The 22,378-nt window shown below is 44.7% G+C and overlaps 1 protein-coding gene across 2 annotated transcripts in view; it reads left to right on the plus strand.

The window, feature by feature from the left end:
* The window catches only part of LIMK2 (LIM domain kinase 2), a 249,863-nt gene that overhangs the window by 83,504 nt on the left and 143,981 nt on the right, over positions 1 to 22,378 (plus strand). For both annotated transcript variants that reach the window (XM_069215065.1, XM_069215066.1), the window contains 3 exons: positions 4,197 to 4,332; positions 11,793 to 11,902; positions 20,790 to 20,978. In XM_069215065.1, coding sequence (XP_069071166.1) covers positions 4,197 to 4,332; positions 11,793 to 11,902; positions 20,790 to 20,978 — 435 coding nt within the window. The remainder of the gene's footprint in view (positions 1 to 4,196; positions 4,333 to 11,792; positions 11,903 to 20,789; positions 20,979 to 22,378) is intronic.

The following is a 22,378-nucleotide window of genomic DNA, read 5'->3' on the forward strand; positions in this document are numbered from 1 at the left end:
ACAACCAAATACATTCAACAAAGAAAACTCCGCTCAAGTTTGGCACCCCGCCTTAGAACACCACCCTACAAGAAAAAGACTATAGGTGGTACATCCTTCTCCGTTCAAGCAGCCAAACTATGGAATTCATTACCCCCAAATATAAGATCCACGGATAACTATCTTATCTTCAAAAGACTACTCAAGAGTTGTCTCTTTCCTTCATAACCACTATATTCAAACAGCAATGGACTGCATATGTCTGTGTCGCTAAATATTTTTAATCTGATTATATGTATATTTTATATATATATATATATATATATATATATATATATATATATATATATATATATATATATATATATACATATAGTTCTTTAGGAAATATGTATTGCTACTATGTCATAATAATAAATTATACACATACTCTTTAAACCTGTTTAACAAATGTATATTTACTCATGGTTCTATATATATATATATATATATATATATATATATGTGTGTGTGTATATTTATATATGTGTGTATAAGTTTTCATGTGTGTATGTATATGTGTGTGTGTATATGTATATACATGTGTATGTAATTCTAAGCTTAACATGTTTATAGGTGATTGCATAGCTCCTAGATAAGTTGACCTATTACATACTTATGAATCCCTGCTCTCGTTTTTATATCACACTGAGCAAATGTTTTATCAAGCATTTCACTATTCAAAATTGAGGAAAGATAAATAAATGTTAGAAAAATACACTTATTAACTTCAAATATTACAAATCTTGAAAGTCTGTGTTTATACAATAATACTTTTCTTCTCATATTATACCCATTATTATATTCCTTGAACATATATTCCCTTACTATGTATTTACATATATATTTCTCTAGTCCTACTGTACGAGAGAAAAATTTAATAAAATGGAATCTATTAATATTCACATTATAAATAAGTTAAAGTAAAAAATAATAATGAATAAATAAATTAAAAATAATGATAAAAGAAACAAAAAATGTGCATATATATAAAAATAATAGAAATGTCCTCTCTTGTAAGCTTTACTTTGTCTACCCATCACCCTATGTCATGTCTCTATCAATCTATCCTCCATCTCCACGCTGACTCATCCCAAACCCACTCTACTACTTTCGTCTCCAAAATAACCCTGCCTAAGCTCTTCTCTCCTCTTCCACATCTAGCTCACCCCAAACCTCAGTTTACTACCATGATCTCCCAAACAACCCTACTAAATTCTCCCTCATTTATCTCCACACCCCTCCTGCTACTATGATCTCCCTAACCCTTTCCACAGACCCTTCCCTCCTTCATCTCTTCTTTACTCATCCCAAGCCTCATCTTATTACTATAAACTCCCAATTAACACTTCTGGATTCTTCCCTCCTCTATCCCTCCATTACTCTAGTCAATCCAACTAACAAACTCACATGTCCCCTGCTCAAATTAACTCCTAAAAATACTAAAACTGTACTCCTATTTCCCTATACTAATCCACCACTAATTCCTTTTGGGTTCCAGAGTAGCGTTCTACTCTCCGAAAAGCGCTTCGACAGCTTGTCAGGTGTAGTAAGTGCTATATAAATACTATTACAACTATGCTTAGAATTAAACCACAATCGAACAGACTATAATAAAATTACAGTTTAAAAAGCATACTCCTCTTCCATTCTACCCTTGTCACTTACTTCTGGCCCTATATTAATGCACATTCTTTACATAAATATGGCGTTTCTCATGGTGAAATTTGGAAATATGCATATTTTACTGTATTCAGTGATCCTAGATAATTTCTTGTCAAATCTATAGTTGGTTTTGCAATCAAGTAATAACACACCATAGTTCAGATATCCAACAAAGTGTGCTTTTTCACTTTTGTAATGGAATATTTCGTTGTTCCCTCAAATCCAAAACTAACTGATCATGTCATGATTTTATTTTGTTATACACAATACACAGCATTATAATGCCCATGAAAACCCTGAAACATATCCATTAGACAGATTTGGGAGAGAGTAAGCATATTTGATTCATTCATATTTAAGAAGAGATCGCACACCGTTTTCTTTGCTACACAATCCCATGGACATAGCCCCAGCTTTAACCGAATAGCCTTGGTCATTATAGAACTCATGAGTAAGAAGGTTTTGTTCATTACCATATGTTCCAAAACTGAGAACTGTAAACAGTCATCTATCCCAGTAACTGCACTACTATACATGAGCATAGGTAAAATTGTACTTGCAGTTGCCTCTAAAAGAAGGCTGGTGACAATCCCCCATCCTTCTTTATTAAAACGAGCCTAGGAGGCCAAAGAGCTAGAGGCCTTTTATCTTCCTCCCAACATAGATTGCTGGATAAACTCTTGTTCAGATATTGGTAGTCCTTCACCTCCTTATTTAGTTTGTGCTAGCCACCATAATTATATATACTGAAGTTATGTCTAGGTGAGTGCAAAATTCACATAATTTGCTCACACATAGTTATGTGAAACTTCTTAAACTACACAAAATGCAAATCTGCCATTTTGTACTTTATTTTAGCACAACATGCGCGCTCTCATACATTTTTGATGCTAGGATGCGTTTTGCACGGGAAAAATAGCATGAAAAAACAATTAGCATGAACAGCCACTCTCATTCTTCCCATTTGTGTTATTCCTATGTGCTCTCTGTAACGTTTTACCATGAACAGTGCATAATTACGGAGTGGGGTGTAATTTCAGGAATTTTGCGTGATAAGCGTAACCCAAGATTACATGAATTATTCCGGCTCAATTTACATTTTGCCTGGGTCTAATTATATGTAAAACAGATAACTTGTGTTTTATCAATGTTTATTCCTAATGTGTTAGTTTCTCAATGAGTATTTAGGACATCAATTTCCCCCTGCTTATCTTTTGGAGTTCGGTCAAATAAGGCTGTCCTCAGCAAGAGAAGGGAACCAATACAACCACCCCAAATTTTAGGGGAAAAAAGGAAAGCTGCAAATGTTCAATCACTTGAAATCAAATTTGTGAAAAATCTTTAGGGCCATATCTACTGAGGAAAGTGAATTGCGAACATACAGAATTGCCTATGGTGCCCTTTTTAAATAAGGGGTTAATTTATGGCCCCCTTCAGGACTGGAAAACTGAACCATTCAGAACAACCCAACAATAATTATTATAGAAATAAATCTGATGCCATATACACCAGCTGGAATGTGGTTGGGAGCAGCTGCTCTAGAAAGATTCATAGACTAACTTGTTCTAGAAATTCTCTACTGTTATTGATTCCCGGAGATCATTATCAACAGTAATAATCTCGATCTGCTCTGGAGGCTGAGGGCCCCCACACATTAATAGAAGGTAATCTGACCAAGGAGATCGACTACACTCCAACCATTGGCACACAAACTGAATCCCCATGTTTACCTTATGCCAAAATAGCAGAGTTCCCTTCCTGAAGGATGCTGAGCATTTCTTTCCGGTTCTTACGATTAAAAACATTCCTCTTTTGTTTTACTGTCCATGTTGATCTTTTTCCTGAAAGGTTCTTATATGCAGCTCATTTTTCCTTATTTATGCCACTTAAATACTTTTTACTACTGTACATTCTTCCTTTTTCTGCTTTTTGATACTAGGGTTGATGTAGAAATCCGAACAAGCAGCCATGTCAGTGGCTGCAATACTAGGTATTCTTTATTTCTTTCACTATTCAGTTTTCTCTTTCACAGCAAGCTACTCGTGAAATTAGATGTTTGTACCAAATTAAAGGGCTCATAACCTATCCATCGGTCTTCTTATGAGTTGCATTGTGTTATGGTGGTTTTATCAAGAACCTCTTTAGTGTATGGTTATGCGAGTCACTTTGGTTATTTGACCTCCTAAGTGTCAACCTTATTTACAATTGACACCCCAATAACCCAATTAGTGATCATTTTCTTCATGCTTACCCAAATACAATCTACAAAAAGATTCTTGTCGAATCTCCACAATGATGTATAAATGAGAACACAGGTTCATTGAGGGGGCGGGTACAGCGGCGTACAAACCGTCTGGTGGCAACCCAAGGACCAGCACCCCGCGATAGTACTCTGTGGTGTATTCCAAGGGCCAGACGCTTCTGACCATCATTGTATACATATTGTGTTTTTTAAGGTTTGTCGTGAAGACCAGGCTGAGTGTCGTCTCTCTCTATCTCCCTCACCCTTGTAGATGCTCAGAGTGCCGCGATGCCCTATCAAGTTTGTACTATGAAAAGGACAGTAAGCTGTATTGCCACAAGGATTACTGGGAAAAGTTCGGTGAGCTTTGCCACGGCTGCTCTCTGCTGATGACTGGCCCAGTGATGGTGAGGATTGCTAATCATACGAACTAGCCTGTTTTTATGTATTGTTTGCTTCTGCTCTCTTATTGTTCTTTAGCACCATAAATACAGGTGTTGCTATTTACCAATTCACTGTCATCTGTTTGAGAAGGATGATAGTATGTGTCAGGCCATCTGAATTCAGATGTGCTATTTGCTGTTGTACACTCTTCTGTGGCTGATGCATGGGCTCGGTAAGCTAACTAAAAGGATGTCAGAATCTTCGCCACCTGGGTTAAGTTATGTCGGTCTCTGCAAAGGTGCATGCTAGACATTTAAATGTGAAGCAGGAAGACATCCTTTTGTAGGAGAGCAACAACAAAGTGCAGCCTCTGCAGCAAAAGCTGGAAGATGCCTTTGTCTATGTAAATCATATTAGTAATAGAACAATAAGGGCAGTAAGGAATATGTAATGAAGTTCCTTTAAACCTATACCTTCCGTACAATTGCACAGTGACAGTTTGATAAAATTGCATTGCAATTCTCAATTGTCATTGCAAGTCTATGTGAACAGATTTAAAATCCTAGTGACTTGTGATTGTGAGAACAGGTAATGGTGTATATGCATCTTGTTAGAAATGGGGTTTCTGGTTGTCTACGGTATGATCCTAAGCCAGGCAGAAACCACTACTCTAGTCAGTGTGAGTAAGTTACACACCAAAGATAACCAGTGCTCCCTCCCGGTAGCTTGGCACAGAGTAGGCAGGCTTATCCCCAGAGGTCATGTGTAAAGCGTCAGTGACACAATAAATACACCACAAAAGAGACTCCACAAGATTATACAAAAATATGTTTCTTATATTGTAAATGTATCTCCACAACCAACAACAACGTAGCTCTTAAGTATTGGGCAAAAGATCCTAATCTTGGGCATGCACCATAAACCTGAACCTCCGATTAAAGAACATTACAGTGCATACGATGCAGCTACTGAAAGGGTGTTTGTCCCCCTATCAGTATCAGGCCTAAACACAACATACGTCATCACTTCAGGGCATGTGAGACATGGGTATCATGCATGGTATCCCCATCTTGTACATGCACTAGAATTTAGGACATCAGAAACAAATTACGTTGGGGCATAAACATGTAGCATTTAGCTTAGGAGAAAGATGTATGATTTTTCCAATATTACCAGAAGTACTTAGATCACTCAATCCCACCAGAGTCACGTAAGGGGGCAGCACCTCAGCACTCCTGTTAGACGTTCTACGGTCACTAAGTATCCCCATGCAGGGCCCAGAAGTTTTTGTGCTCCTCGTTAGGGTAGAACAGTAGTAATGTCCCCCAGGCGTTAGTGTAAAGACACCTGCATGTCAAATATGGCGATTCTAGGGAGTTACAGGGACTGAGGGCATCGGGGGAGTCCCTTCCCGTCACGGCGCCCAACTACACAAGGCCCCCACAGCCCGACCCCTCAGGGCACCCTCAAGGTAGGATAAAACCAGGGAGACCTCCCTGGATCACCCCACATGTAGAGTTACTCACGGCAGCGGCCCGTTTTGGCTAGGACTTCTACCAGTGCAGACTCACAGTGCCGGTCGTGCTACTGTCTCCAGTCTTATCTGCTTCCTTTGGTGCTGCGGCATTCCCATGGACACAAGGACAGGGGCGGGCTCAGGTACCTCCACTGGGTCCTGCCCACAGGGGCACAAACGCAGAGTTCCTTCGCTCATAACAGGCAGTTTCTCTGGTTCCGGAGCCAGGCTCCCTTTACCGCTGCGGTGCTACTCTTCAGGAGGGGGGGTGGCAAGGGAGCAAAGGGAACCCCCTGAGCCCACCTTCCACACCAAGTGCTCACCATTCGCTACGTGATACCTAAAGGGGCGAATGGTAGCACACAAGCTACTCTTTACATGAAGCCTACCTGGCGCTGCACACCAGTAAAACACTCTCCATGCGCCAGGGATATCGGAGTCCTCACTATATCCTAGGCTTATCTGAGAGTTAAGGGAAGGCAAAGGCCACCTACCAGGCTCTAGTGGCAGGGTAGTCCAGAAGCGGAACCAGCGCTCAGAGGGCATCTGGAAGAAAGCGCTCCTCACGCACCACTTTCACCAGAACAATACCATAATATAGCACTTTCATGCAGAAAAGTAATCTAGAGGAGTCTTTGTGCCACTCAGCAGGCACCAGGGCAACAAAAGAAGAGCAGTCTAGATGAGTCCTTTTCAGCTCTTGTTCCAAACGTGCTCTAACAATCAGGGGGAAAGCCCCTTCTACTTGTACTCAAAAATGCTTTTGTTCGGGGGGGGGGGGCAACTTCAAAGGAGTCCTTTCAAGTCAAGCACAGCACCCTTTCAAAGCAGACCTGTCTCCAGATATCAGCAGGGGGTAATCAGCCCATTGTGTGAGGGAAGGACACAGCCTATTCACATGTAAGGTGTGAATGATCCTCCCTTTCCCCAGCCCTGGAAGACTAACCGTATGCAGATGCTGCTTCTGTCACACCCAGCTCTCCTGTGTGATGGATGTCTGGGAAGTATGCACTAAATGGAGCTGTCACTGCCCGAGATGTGGATTGGAGTCAGGCTGCCAAAGCACTAGAGTTATAAGCACAGAGAAAGGCCCACTTTCTAAAAGGGGCATTTCTACCATGGTAATAAAAACTCTACCTACACCAATAAGCGGGATTTCTCACTACCATTCCAAACATACTAAACATGCCCACGCCATTCCTCATAGATCAGAAAATACCATTTGGTCAGATGTCAGGGCATTTCCAAGGCAGTCCTATGAGAGGAGCAGCACTCACAGTAGTGAGAAACTAAACATGCTCTTTGTCTCTACTAGGACATGTAGTACATAAAGACATCTGTCCTACCTTTATATTCACAGCACTCTACCTGTATGGCTATCTAGGGCCTACCTTAGGGGCGACTTAGGTGTAGCAAAAAGGGAGTTTAGGCCTTGGCAAGTAGTTTGACTTGCCAAGTCAATATGGCAGAAAACTGCGCACTAAAGGCCTGCAGTGGCAGGCCTGAGACAGGTTTAAAAGGCTGCTTCTGTGAGTCACGCAATCTGCGCTGCAGGACCACTAGTAGCATTTGATTTACAGGCCCTGAGTATTTGTTATACCACTTTTCAAGGGACTTACAGGTAAATTCAATAAACTAAACAGGTGTAAGCCAGTCATACTAAGTTGTAGGGGAGAGAGCACATGCACTTTAGCATTGATTAGCAGTGGTAAAGTGCCATGAGTCCTAAAGCCATCAAATAGAGAGTCAGAAAAATAGGAGGAGAAATGAAGAAAGGTTGGGGATAAACCTGTAGAAAGGGCCATTTCCAACACCTCCTCACTGTGAAGGAAACATATCCATAGTGTTGGACCACTCCTCCAATCACAAAACATTGAATGGGTGCCAGCGTTAGAAAACACTTGGAAAACTGTTTGCAAAGTGGCATCTCTCCATCACTTAGTTTTGACTGTGCAGATGGTAGTTGCCATCAAGGGCTAGAGTGAGGAGAAGATTCCCATGGGACAGACATTTCTTCTCTGTGGAGGGTTGCAGTTCTGGTACACGGTGGATGCAAATGTAGATGTGGGTCTGCTGTAGGACTCTATCCCAGCATTAGTGATCATTTTGCAGGCAATTACAGAATAAATTCAAACCGAAATTAGCATTTAAATTTAACTCGGAATTTTCCTATGTAACAGCCAGCCTTGCTAAAGTGAAAACCGCATTTGGGGCGTTTTCACTGCAAGGACATGTTTGACATTAAATTCCTTCATGTCCTATTAAATACCATGCACCTTGCCTTATGGATAGTAAGGCCTAAATAAGGGTAATTCTTATGTGTGTACATATATTTAAAAGGAAGGTTTTGACTTGTCAAAAGCTGTTAATTTGACAGGTTGAATTTACAGTTTAATCCTGCAACAGCAAAGCTGCAAATTGCAGGCCTTCAGTCACGTTTACACGCCACTGCAGTGGAGGGCACACTGGGTGCTGCAGTCCGCTAACGACATTTAACTCGTAGGCCATGCGTATTCTTTGTACCGTACGCTAGGGACATTTAGGTAAGTTATATATGCCAATTAGGTTTATGCCAATTTCACCATGTTAAAAGGGAGGGAGAGCACAGGCACTTTAGCACTGGTTAGCTGTGGTAAATTGCACAGAGTTCTACAGACACCAAATATATAGGGTTGAGGAAAAGGTGAAAAATATGAGGTGACCACACAGAAAAGGCAGATTTCCTACACACCTTTTAAATTCCCTCTGACACTGCCTGTTGGAAATGGCCCTTTTTTTCAGGGCTATCCCGAAACATTTTGCCTTCTTTCTCCTATTTGTTTCTGATCTGTTTTTGCTGGTTTATTGTCTCTGGACACTACCACTTCTGATCAGTGCTAAAGTGCAAGTGCTCCCTGTGTAGATTGTAGTGGCGATTTGGTTTATCCATGATTGGCATATTTACTTTTCTGGTGAGTCCCTAGTAAAGTGCACCAGAGGTGCCCAGGGCCTGTATACCAGATGCTACTAGTGGGCCTACAGCACTGATTGTGCCACCCACATAAGTAGCCCTGTAAACATGGCTCAGACCTGCCACTGCAGTGTCTGTGTGTGCAGGTTTAAACTGCCAATTCGACCTGCCAAGTGTATCCACTTGCCAGGCCCAAACCTTCTCTTTTAGTACATATAAGGCACCCTTAAGGTAGGCCCTAGGTAGCCCCAAGGGCGGGGTGCAGTGTATGTTAAAGGTAGGACATGAACTGATGGGTTTTACATGTCCTAACAGTGAAATACTGCCAAATTTGGTTTTCACTGTTGTAAGGCCTATCTCTCTCATAGGTTATCATGGGGGTTGCCTTTAATTATCCTTAAAATGCATTTTCCCTTTGAGACTTGGGGTCTCTGAACTCACAATTTAAAAATACATCTTTTAGTGAAGTTGTTTTTTAGATTGTTAGTTTGAAAATGCCACTTTTAGAAAGTGAACATTTTCTTGCTTAAACCATTCTGTGCTTCTGCCTGCTTGTGTATTCCACGTTTGGGTCAGACTGACAGTTGGGCTGTTGTGAATTCCCGCTAGACCAGAAGTCTTCAAACTGGGGGACAGGCCCTCCTAGGGCTGCCGAGTATTCCCGGGGCAGGGGGGGTGCCAGACTCTGGCCAAAAGAAGCATTATACAAATAACAGTCCTTTGTTTTAAGCAGAAGCAGGTTATTGCAATTTTAAAAAGGTAACAGTACTTAACTGCAGTGTTTAACTAAGTCTAGACATTTAAACATTGCCATCTTTATAAAATAATTGTGAAAAATTCGGGGGGGAGGAGGGAGGCAGTGATTTTTATTGTTCAACATTTGGGGGGTGGCAGTAAAAAGTTTGGAGACCACTGCTCTAGACAGTGACACAAAGGGAGCTCTGGTGTAGCCTGCATATCCTGATGAGCCATCTGGGCTAGAGTGGAGGGAGAAGTGGTCACTTACACCTGAAAGGGCTGGGCCTGCCCTCACACAATGCAGTCTCTTACCCCCTGGTGTGTGTCTGGGGCCAGGCCTGGGCAAGGCAGGAACTTGCTTACTTCAAAGGCAGAAAGGGGTATAAATAGTGGACCCAAAACCCCAGACTTATAGAATCTTTCTGGATCAAGAGGAACCTCTGCCAAGGAGAAGAGCTGGAGGAGGAGTACTGCCCCTTTGCTGTGTTGCTTTACTGGGTTGGTCTGCAGTTGCTGCTTCTGCCTTAAGAGAGCAAAGGGTGAGAACTTTGCTGTGTATCCTGCTTGAGAAAGTTCTCCAAGGGCTTGGAGTACATCTTGCCTCCTGTTGGAAGTCTCAGGGACACCAAAGACTTCCGTTTCATCTGCCTACAGCATGGGGAACTGTGTGTTTTGTGCTGTTCAGGAAGAAAAACCACTGCAACACTACCAACGACACCGCTGGCCTGCACCGTGACCTGCCGCCGCCCCACGGAGTTGCACTGCCCCGCTTCGCACCACAGCCCTGGTCTCACTGACACCGCCACGGGCCCCACACTCCTACATCACCTTGCTCACACCGCAGCCTGGGCATCCCTGATGCCGCCGCTCCTGCTGACACCAGCGCTGCTGCCTGCACCGTGGCCTGTGGACACTGCTCATGAGGTACACAAAGCACCGTCCCGTCCCCCATGGCATCCCCGGTCCACCGACGCCAGCACCATTGACGTCACCAGGCGCCCCTGTCTGCACTGCGACCCGTGGACGTTTCACAGAGCCGGTCCCGCACTGCTCCGCGGACTTGGGCCTACCGACTACAGAGCTTCAGCAACAACAACGCCGCTGCCTGCACCGTGACCTGGTGACACTGCACATCGTACCGCCTTGCTTCACACTGCAGCCCTGGTCTCATTGACGCCGCTGGACGCAGTCACCAAACCGCTGCCTGCCCCGTGACCTGTGGACACCGCAGGTCGCATTGTCCCGCTTAGCACCACAGCCCGAAGCCATCCACGCCAGCGCGCCTGACTTCACCAGCCCAGAGTTCGATCCGCAACACGCGTGACTTCAAGGGCCCGATGACACCCACCCCTCCCCCCCAGAACAGACACTGCAATGCTGCTCTCTCCCCAAATCTCATTGCGAGTATCACGACCCCCTACAATTCCAAGATACTGTTTCCAGGTCTTCCGACACCGCAGCTGGCCTGCGATGCCGCAGCCGGCCTCAGCTGTTAGATGTGTTGTTCACGATGTCATGATAGCTCCAGACAGAGCTATCAACTTCAATGAACTCTATTTTTAAGTTAATTCTTGCAAAATTCATATCTTTATTACTGTATGTTGGATTTTTCTAGTTTTGGTCTTGTTATACAGAGATAAATATTGGCTATTTTTCTAAAATTGGTGTGGTGTCATTTTGTAGTGTTTTCACTTTATCAGCGTGTGCTATGTACAAATACTTTACACATTGCTTCAGAGATAAGCCTAACTGCTCGTGCCAAGCTACCAAGGGGATGAGCAGGGGTTATTTGAGCGAGTAGCTCTCTCATCCTGACTAGTGGGGATCCCTGCTTGGACAGGGTGCAAACCAACTGCCAACTAGAGACCCCATTTCTAACACTGCCCATGTTATTGAACTACAATATTTGGATTTTCTTTAAGGGTTACATAAGTGTTTGTGAGATACATTTTGATATGAATGAAGTATGGATAGTGTGGAAGCCAGTTAGATGGATGTCACACTCTAGATCTAGTTTAAGTTAATGATAGCAAGAAAGGGTGGGCAGCAGGAGGGTTTAAAGAAGCGTGGCAGGAGACAGAGGTTGGCAGATACATTGCCATGAGATGCAGGTAGAGTGCCATCCTTCTTACCTCTCTTAAAGTTGCGTCTATTGTATGTGCGCTGTCTTGTAGTTGATTCACTTGAAACTTAAAGCCAGTAAAATCTGTGCCCTCTCCTGTGCATCACCCTACTGCACTCCTTCCCATATTTACATTATTCTTATCGTTTGTCCTCAGGTCGCTGGAGACTACAAGTATCATCCTGAGTGCTTTGCTTGTATGAGCTGTAAGGCGATCATAGAAGATGGTGAGACGTACGCTCTGGTGCGAAACTCTACACTCTATTGGTAAGAGCGAAACTTGTATTATTCTGTATTTGACAGTCCTGCACTAATACCAATTTCGATTGAAATACATTTGTGTGTGAACATTTGAAATTGTATAATTCGTCTCACAATGAGGTTTCCTTACATATTTACATTGCTTACGTACACATTTGTATTATTTTGCACATATTACAGTTCGCGATGCATGGAGATAGTAATTTTCTGAGAATCGCCAGGTCCCAGAGTTTCGAAGATAGCAACATATCCCATAGACAAGAGTTAAGCTGCTGTGCATTTATGGTATGGAACACGCCACAAGGCTCTCTTTTATTGTAAGCCATAAACAAATCACTGGTAATGGTGGGTCGCTTAGCTTGATGTCCTTGGCGTTTTATTTTAATCAAAAATGTCTGCCGTCTTTTCCATATGACCCTTGAGGACTGTGAAGAGTTCAGTCACTGTCTAGTGGAAGCAAGAGATCCAGCTCTTCTCAGATGGAGTTGGTCTACAGAAATGCCACATTCAGAGACAATCTAGTCCTGTGTGACCTTTAGCCTCCCTGTTAAGACTGATAGTTGATTGAGGTATCTAGTAGTCTAGCCATTCTATATAAACATATCTTTGATTCCTGTTAAGATTCATATTTTCTAATATCCCAGTCTCCCAAATACATGGGAGTTGATGGAGATCTGAAAAACATTAAAGAGATTCCCGCTTCGCACAACATTGCTGTGAAACACGCCTTCTCACAGTTAATCCTGTTTACTTGACTGAGCTAACTAGGAAATAGTGGAATTGAGATGGTGTCTGAGATATGAGGCACAGGGTACCCAAGCTGTGGCCATGTTTGCCAATACGATCAACATTGCATGATGGAATGTGTGGCACAGAGTCCCACCAAATAAGATTAACCCCTTTTCAGGAGGACTCTGTAAACAGTGGTTTTCGATGTAAACTCTAGAAAGGTTATAATGCATTTTCACTCCAGTAATCCCTATGTAGCACAGTCTTGGAATCTTCAAAAATACTTTTGTAACACACACCTCCAGCATTTGCCTGCAACGTCCCAGAGGAAGACATTGGGATATTCTGGTCTGCTGTTACGTTGCTGACTTGGGTAGACCAAGGTAGGCTAATTCTCCTTAGTTTCATCCATTCTTTTACACAAGTCCAGAAGGAAACTGGGTAGGTGGATAGGAAGATTGGATCAACTGTTCTTTGGTTTTGAACATGAGTCCGCATTTCCTGTTTGGACATAGCTTTAAAACCTGAAGGTGTCCAGAGATAGATACAGACAAAGATAGTTGCCTTATTTTCAGATTAAAATCCACTTCTCTAGAAACAGTGATAAAACGATGGAAAGTAGGAGATAAGAAAATAAGACAACCAAGGCCAAGTCGTCCCTGCATGAAAAATTGTCTCATAAGGCACTGGCCACTGAATCGGAGGAGGGATGTGCTTTCATGATTGTCTGAGCGAGCTCCTATTCTGCAGTGACTACATCCTCCATTAGGAATTGTTGATTTCTAAGACTCCAAAAAACAGTGGGTAAGATAGTGGTAATTAAGGTGTTCACACAAATTACCTGTGCATGCAACATTTGTGGCATTCTACTGTAGCTATCCACTTCTCCCTGGAAATTGCAGAGAAGAAATCAGATGACGCGTTGCAAAATAGGATGCCTGGTCTGATCCTTGGAGAGTCAAGGCAAAGAGAAGGAGCAATAAAAACAGTGCTGTTGGCAATGCATGTGCAATAGTAAAGAGATGGTGCCACACCAGGAACAGAACAGGGTCTTTGTTACCAGATAGTATAATAGTCTGTCAGAACTTGTCACTTAGATGCGGAGAGGCACCAGGACTCAAAGTCCAGTGGTCCTGACAGATACTTTTTACATCAGTGAGCCAAACCAGTCCTAGTATGACCAGTAACTGTGACTTGAAGAGCCCAAAACACTTTGGATATCCAGACTCATTTTTTGTATATTATAAAATTACAATAGAGAATAAATATCTACCCAAGCCCCCAAAACTGGGCTTAGGGAAGTAAGCAGCAGTAAACTCTAGAGAAAAAGAGAAAAAACTGCATTGAAAAACAATGGAGCATTCTTAGCCAATAGGCTGCATGCAGGTTAACACAGGAGAACCATAAAAACTTTGGCACCGTGCCTTTAAGACCCTGAGCACCTCCAGTATCCCACCATGCCTCAGGGGTGAAGGAAAGGTGACAGTTGGTTCACAGTTAGGTCAGTTCTTTTTTCCGGCTTCTTCTGAGAGGATCCTGGAGCATTGAGCTCTCAGTTTTTCTGAGTTTTTCCTCAGAAAAATTCTTTAAAAAAGCGTTTTTTCACTTTTCATTCGTCAAATAACATCTTTGTCTGAGCTAGGCAGTTTTTTCCTGACAGAAAAATGCCTTCACTTTTTGTCAAATGCCCTGCTTGTGGGAAGAAGAAGGCCCAGTCAGATCCCCACTCTCTGTGTATAGTGTGCCTGCCTCCGAGTCACTGCCCTGACACTTGTAAGTACTGCAAGAACATGTCTAAGAGGACTCTGAAAGACAGAGAGAAGATCCGGCTACATGGGCTTCAGGAGAGGCAAAGAACATCGTCCTCCTCACTTCCCAGACAACCAGAAGGCCATTCTCAGGAGAGAATGGCTCGGTCGACGTCAGCAGGTAGGAAAGTACCTGTTTGTTCACCGTCGACGTCGTCGCTACCACCGTCTCACCGGCATAGATCGCCGTAGACGGCGACACACCCGACGTCGAAGGAAACGGCATCGAGGGAACATAATCGCAGGGGCAGGTCTCCGTCGACGGCAGCCCGCCGATCGACGTCGAGCCGTCGAAATCACCACGACTGCATGAGAGACATCCGCCGTCGACCTCCCACCGCTCCACGCCGAGGCACACGACGGCGAGCAGGTCGAGGTCCAAGGATCGCCGTTCGACGTCAAGGCACTCTACGTCAAGGCACTCTACGTCGAGGCACTCTACGTCGAGGCACTCTACGTCGAGGCACTCTACGTCGAGGCACTCTACGTCGAGGCACTCTACGTCGAGGCACTCAGCGTCGAGGCAAGAGCAACTGGCTGGGCGCCCTTCGACGTCGACACAGCCATCGACGTCGACGCAGGTTTTACCTGTCCCACAGGGAGCAGAACATCGCCCCACGCCAGACAAGGCCGCGCCATCTCCAGTGGTCTCCATACCGAGCGACTCTTCTCGGTCAAGAGCGGCATCATCTGGGCATGTCTCGCCCATCAATCTATCTCCGAGATGGCTGGAGAGCCTTAACAGACCAGCGGCCTCCCCAGATTCGCAATATTCGCGAATGTATTCGCCTACTGCCTCCCTGCCAAGAACGCCATCACCGACAGCCAGGGCAGAACGGGCTCGTTCTGCTCCTCGCCAACCGGCCGTGAGGCCTAGGCGCTCTGCTACAGCGTCTCGCAGCAGGTCTCGTTCTCAACGAAGATCCAGGTCTCGTTCAAGAAGAAGATCACCTCTTGGTCTTCATCAGGTTCATCTGTGGGGCGTTACTCACCCACCCTAACAGATTCACCACCTGCTAGAGTCTCACTGGTGGATGACATTACCACGTTTAACGAGGTGCTGCTAAGAGGAGTGCAGAAACTCAACATAGAGGTTCCAGAGCCATCTACCTCCTCATCAGTCATCTTTGAGACTCTACAACAGAGATCAGCATCAAAAAAGCTGCTGCCTCTAGTGCCTGGTTTGTTGCAGCCAACCATGGACACTTTTCTGGCCCCAGCCTCGCTTAAATCTGCCCCGGCTAGGATTCTCAAAAAATACAAGGCTCCTGAACAGGACCCTTTGTTCCTCAGGAAGGATCCGCCACCGGACTCGGTTATAATAGCTGCCGCCCTAAAAACCCACTCGGTGGCATCTTCATCCACGGTACCCCCGGATAAAGAGAGCAGGCATCTAGACTCTCTGGGGACAAAGATATGCGGGACGGCGGCTTCGGCAATGAAAGTCTCCAGTGCGTCTGCGCTCCTGGGCAGGTATGATCGTTCTCTGTGGGACTCGCTCAGTAGATTCACAGAAAAATTGCCCAGAGAGGACAGACAAGATTTCCAGGAGATACTGCAAGAAGGATGCCTGGTATCCAACCAGGTTATCAGCGCGGCAGCAGATGGGGCGGATTTAGCTGCTCATGGGTACGCACATGGAATCTGCGCAAGGAGATCTTCCTGCCTGAGACTCACTGGTTTGAAATAGGAAGCACAACAATGCATCCTGAATCTCCCATTCGCCGGGAACTCTCTATTCGGTGCCCATGCAGACGAAGAAATGGCCCGCATGAAGACCGAGGTGGATACCATGAGGGCAGTGGGCCTGGAAAGAAAGAAAGATTTCAGGCGGAGGTACAGGCCGTATGACAGGCGCCCTTTCCAGCAGAGGGTTCAAACCCCTCATTGGTCGCAAAGGTCACAGCAACGACAGGGACGCCCTCTTTTTCAACGGAGAAACACAAGGGAGCGAGGGTCAAGTAGACCTCAACAGTCCACTCCGAAAGCACCCACCAAGCAATGAAATCTCGCTTCCCTCGACACTGTACACCACTCCGGTGGGGGGAAGTATTACAGCTTATCTTCGCGAGTGGCACTCTATCACAAGAGACAAATGGGTGCTCAATATTTTCGAACATGGCTATTCTCTTCTTTTCAAACAGCCTCCACCACGCTTGCCACCAACCAAAGACAATCCATCTCATCTCAGCTTGCTACGCAAGGAGGCTCTTGCCCTCCTAAAAAAAGAATGCCATAGAAAAGGTTCCACCTGCACACAGAGGACAGGGGGTCTACTCCCGTTACTTTCTGGTGGCGAAGAAGGGTCGAGAGGGCGTTTTTAGGCCAATTCTGGACCAAGGCTGCTGAACAAATACATAAGGAAGCAGAAGTTCAGGATGCTAGCGCTTCACCAGATTTTCCCTCAACTACATCAGGGAGACTGGATGTGCTCCATCGACCTGCAGGATGCGTACTTTCACATCCCAATAGCTCCCAAACATCGAAAATTCCTGCGCTTCAGAGTAGCGTTACAGCATTACCTGTTCAGAGTTCTACCCTTTGGCCTGAAATCTGCCCCAAGAGTTTTCTCGAAATGTATGGCAGTGGTGGCGGCGCATCTTCGAAAACAAAGGATATACATATATCCATACCTAGACGACTGGCTACTAAAGGCTTCTTCTCCGGAGCAGGCGAGAAGCCATCGGGACATTGTACTCGGAGTTTGCGAAGCTCTAGGTCTTCAGGTCAATTACCAAAAGTCAACCTTGATTCCAACACAGAATCTTCACTACCTGGGAGCTATCATAAACACAGAACTCCAAAAAGTGTATCCTTCGGAGGAACGACTATCCTCAATAGGCAGGAAGTGTCAGGACCTGTTGAGAGCCAACGCTCCGACGGCACGTCAGGTGACATCGCTGCTGGGCTCCATGGCATCATGCATTTTTATTGTCCCAAATGCCAGGCTCCACATGAGACCCCTCCAAGAGGCATTGGAGACCAACTGGAGCCAAAGAACAGGTCGCTGGGAGGACACGGTGCAGCTACCGGCGGTAGCACTTCAGTCATTGAGATGGTGGATGCACAGACCTCACCTGTCAGTGGGTGCTCCGTTTCACCAGGTGCTTCCATCCGACACCCTAGTAACGGATGCGTCTCTTCAGGGATGGGGGGGGGCTCATCTGGGTCCTTTTCAAGCGCAAGGTCTGTGGTCAGACAAGGAAAAGCAGTACCACATCAATCTGCTAGAACTCAGAGCGGTCCATCTGGCTCTCAAGTCTTTCATACCACTAATTCAGGGGAAAACGCTCTTAATACAGACGGACAATACAACCACAATGTATTACTTGAACAAACAAGGGGGAACGAGATCCCTACCCCTATCGCGAGAGTCCCAAGCGATATGGCATTGGCTCCTGGCCAGAGGAATGTCAATTACAGCGGTTCACCTGCCAGGTCAGCAGAACGTGGAAGCAGATTTTCTGAGCAGACACCTAGAGGACGCTCACGATTGGGTCCTACACGGCGAAGTCGCAGAATACATCTTCGCGCAATGGGGTCGGCCTCAACTGGATCTCTTCGCAGACGAAGTAAACAAGAAATGCCCAGACTTCGCATCCAGGTTCTACCGTCCGGGATCTTGAGGGAATGCCCTGTTGATCGACTGGTCAGGGATATTTCTCTACGCTTTTCCGCCGATTCCCCTCATTCCGGCAGTGATCAGCAAACTTTACAGATCCAGGACCAGAATGATTCTTATAGCGCCACAATGGCCCCGTCAATTCTGGTACACAGATCTCCTCAACCTGTCGGAAAAACCTCACAGGAGGCTGCCGTGCAGACCGGATCTTCTGAGCAGAATGGAGGGCAGAATTCTACATCCCAACCTACCCTCTCTGAGCTTAACAGCATGGCTCCTGAATTCCTGCAGTATGGGCACCTAGGACTCTCACAGGAGTGCATGAACATCTTGAAAGAGTCCAAACGGCCTTCCACGCGGCGTTCTTACGCTTTTAAGTGGAAGAGATTCTACATATGGTGCTGTCAGCAAGGTCATAATCCCATACGGGCGCAGGAGGATGTCATACTGTCCTATTTGCTTCATCTAGCGAAGTCCGGTCTGCAGGTATCGTCTATTAAGGTACATTTGTCTGCTATTACAGCCTATCGCAAGTCACCTTCTCAGGAATCCTTCTTTACGAAACCTGTAGTCAAGGATTTCTTAGAAGGTTTGAAGAAAGTTTTTCCGCCCATTCGGAGACCTTCTCCTCCATGGGAACTGAACATAGTCTTGGCAAAACTTATGGGCCCTCCTTTTGAGCCTATACATAAGGCCTCTTTACAACACCTTACGTGGAAGACTGCTTTTCTAGTGGCCATTACTTCAGCGAGGAGGGTCAGTGAAATCCAGGCCTTGTCTTCCAAAGAACTGTACACGGTTTTTCATGACAATAGAGTGGTTCTACGAACTCACCCATCTTTCCTTCCGAAGGTGGTGTCAGAATTCCATATCAATCAGACCATATCTTTACCGACTTTCTTTCCCAATCCGGAGACTCCGGCAGAGAAAGCATTGCACTCCTTAGACTTGAAAAGAGTGCTGAAATTTTATCTGGATAAGACAAAATCGATTAGACATTCTAACCGCTTGTTTGTAAACTATGGTCATTTGAGGACAGGAGAGGCAGCATCTAAACGAACAATATCAAGATGGATAGTTTCTTGTATTGTTAATACTTACCAGCTGGCTAATAAACAATTAATAGCAAGGCCTAAAGCGCATTCCACAAGGGGAAAAGCGGCTACTGCTGCCCTCCTTAACAATGTTCCAATATCTGAGATTTGTAAGGCTGCTACATGGAAGTCTGTGCATACGTTTACTAGACAATACTGTTTAGACTCAGATGCAAGAGCGGATGCCCAAGTGGGGCAGGCCTCTCTGAGAAATTTATTTGCATAATACGTATCTATTCCTGCACTTCTATCGGACAGTCCGCAGAGTTTAGGGATGGGTTTGCTAATCTATTCAATGTTTATGACTATTGATGAGGATCCCCTGGAAGAGAAGGATAAGTTACTTACCTGTAAATCCTAGTTCTCTTCCAGGGGTATCCTCATCAAAGTCATGAACAACCCACCCTCCTCCCCGGACGCACGTCTCGTGCAGGACAGACTGTATTTTGAATCAGTTACACAGATTGTCACCGTAAAAAAGAACTGACCTAACTGTGAACCAACTGTCACCTTTCCTTCACCCCTGAGGCATGGTGGGATACTGGAGGTGCTCAGGGTCTTAAAGGCACGGTGCCAAAGTTTTTATGGTTCTCCTGTGTTAACCTGCATGCAGCCTATTGGCTAAGAATGCTCCATTGTTTTTCAATGCAGTTTTTTCTCTTTTTCTCTAGAGTTTACTGCTGCTTACTTCCCTAAGCCCAGTTTTGGGGGCTTGGGTAGATATTTATTCTCTATTGTAATTTTATAATATAAAAAAAAAAAAACTTCATAGAAATAAAGCATTTTAGCCTGTTTTAACATTATAGCCTGCATTGCTGTTTTACACATGTATAATATGTGTGTATTTTATATATGCTCCGGGGTCCCCGCACAAGGGTGGGAATATTCAATGTTTATGACTTTGATGAGGATACCCCTGGAAGAGAACTAGGATTTACAGGTAAGTAACTTATCCTATCTGTCAATAGGAGAGGCATTTCTGACAACAGAATACAGTTTAGAATGTTCACTTTGAAAAGTTTAGTCCTCTTAACATCAATAAGTTATGCACGAATGGACCAGTACAACACACAAAAACATTACAATTACATGTTCATCCATTAGAGCCCTCCTCAACCTTTATTTATCGTTTCTTTCTGTAGGCTGTAAAACATGGCAATTTACAAAGGTTTGTATGCTGAAGAATACATGTGTGGCACTTCAAAGCATGAGTAACCTGCATGTGGCTATTTACAACCCTACTACCTGTGTCTCTGCCGATCATTCATGGTTTATCCTTGTTCCTTCTGCACAAGGGAATTTGAAATGTGAACTTAAATACATCAGTCGGCCCAGAGAGTAAAACAGACAGAGGTGCTGCAAAAGGATTCTTGGATCCTCTGCTTTGTGCCAGGAGACATTTTATGTTACAAGCCATTCAAAGGATGCTTGTGTGTTGGGAATCCAGTATTGCAGGTAGAAAACATTTTCTAACAATGCATCTTGGAGATCTCATGAGATGGCATTTTGAATACTTTACCAGACATGCTTGTTGGGGGGTGGGGGACTTGTGGGGTCAAGGCTGTGTGTTAATACAAATCCAATTGACTGTGTTAAGCTTGAAGGTTGAGCTCGGAGTTTTTTTTTCTTTGTCTTCACAGTGGGAAATGCCACAATCTGTTGGTTCTTGGGCCAACATTTGAACGTCTTTCTACTAACCCACCGCATGAGCAGCTTCCATATACACTCACTCTGGTCTCCATCCCTGCAGCGACCAATGGCAATAGGGGCTTTTCTGTATCTGTGGAAGGAGCCTCGTCCAGCAACGGCACTGGAGTTCAAGTGAAAGAGTGAGTATTGTCCTCCTGCTAGGATCTCTGCCCTGAATGGTCACAGTGTCTTGGGGATGCATGTAGTTCTGATGGAGCTTAAGTAACAATGGCGTTTGGGTAGGTGCTAGTAAGAGTTCAGTTTCTTTTACTACCCCGACGAGGTAATTTCTTGTTATGTCACTTATTTGAGGAGGCTAGATGAAACCTTCTCCACTGCGTTGTAGTTAATGAAGCAGCATCTGTCTAACCTGCACTCATTCCCTCCTGTGATGCATCTTGCGGAGAGTAGGGATTTGTACCTGCTTATGGCCTGTCTAATGCGCAAATCCTTCAAGTCCATGGCCTCCTGCAACGTAAGGGTTTTCTCCTGCTACACTTCCTTTCCAGGCACTGTCACTAGGCGCTTTAATAAGGTTCAGGTTTTGAGCACCCCTGAACCATCTGGACATAGTTGTACATATGGCAGATCCTACATTTCTTCCCTAATTGTTGAACAAGTTCCACATACACAAAAAATAATTTCTTCTGACCTGCCTGCTCAATTTACTGAGGGAATGCCCACTACGTTTATGTATGCAGACCTGACTTAAAACCAGGTCTGCATTTTGTAAAGCTGTTGGTGGCAATGCTTTCTATGCATTGCGCGGGACGGCCAGTCGTCTGTTGCCTGTGCCCACTCTATCTGAGCTGAGGCTGCTTCAGTGGTCTTCTCCAAGCATTTGTCAGTGAAAACGTACACCGGGGTCACTGTTTGACTTCTTTACACAATCTGGTCTGAATCACCCACTGGTTCTGCCTCCTTCTCCCTTCTTTCTACTCCCTGTGAAATCTACACACACAGTGAGAATAAGATGGAGCCAGGACATATCAGTGGGTTTACAAATCATGTTTATGGCAGCAGCCTTTCTTTCTGATTTGTTCCCAGTGATAGTGCTCACCTGTGCAGATGTAAGCGATTTGACTGCGTATAACAACCAACCTCAGTCCTAGTACTGGGCATGCAAGCTCCAAATGACCAGTGATGGAAACCTCTTGTGGTCCCATCACAAGGTGGTAAAGAGCCCACATAATGAAAATGAGAGCGAGCCTCCAGTCTAAAAGTAACTAAAGTCATAATAATGGAACATCTTCTTAATATGGCTGATCACTTTGTATCAGTGACAAAGAATCCAACACCAGACAGCCAGGTAAAGTGGAATGGAACACTGTGGCGTTTAGTGGTTGAGTAAAGAGAGTGCATACCAGCTCTTCAAAGACCACTTACAGGATTTCTCCCCACAAAGCAACCAAAAAAATATCTTGAGACACTGGGGACTCAGTGTGTTCTACTCTTAAAGTATCTTTGAGACTATCTGTAAACAAAAAAAAAAAAGATTAAGACTGCAGATGATATGATTAGCCCTCACTCCCTCAGTATT

Source organism: Pleurodeles waltl, chromosome 11, assembly GCF_031143425.1.
Source record: "Pleurodeles waltl isolate 20211129_DDA chromosome 11, aPleWal1.hap1.20221129, whole genome shotgun sequence".
NCBI classification, from domain to species: domain Eukaryota; kingdom Metazoa; phylum Chordata; class Amphibia; order Caudata; family Salamandridae; genus Pleurodeles; species Pleurodeles waltl.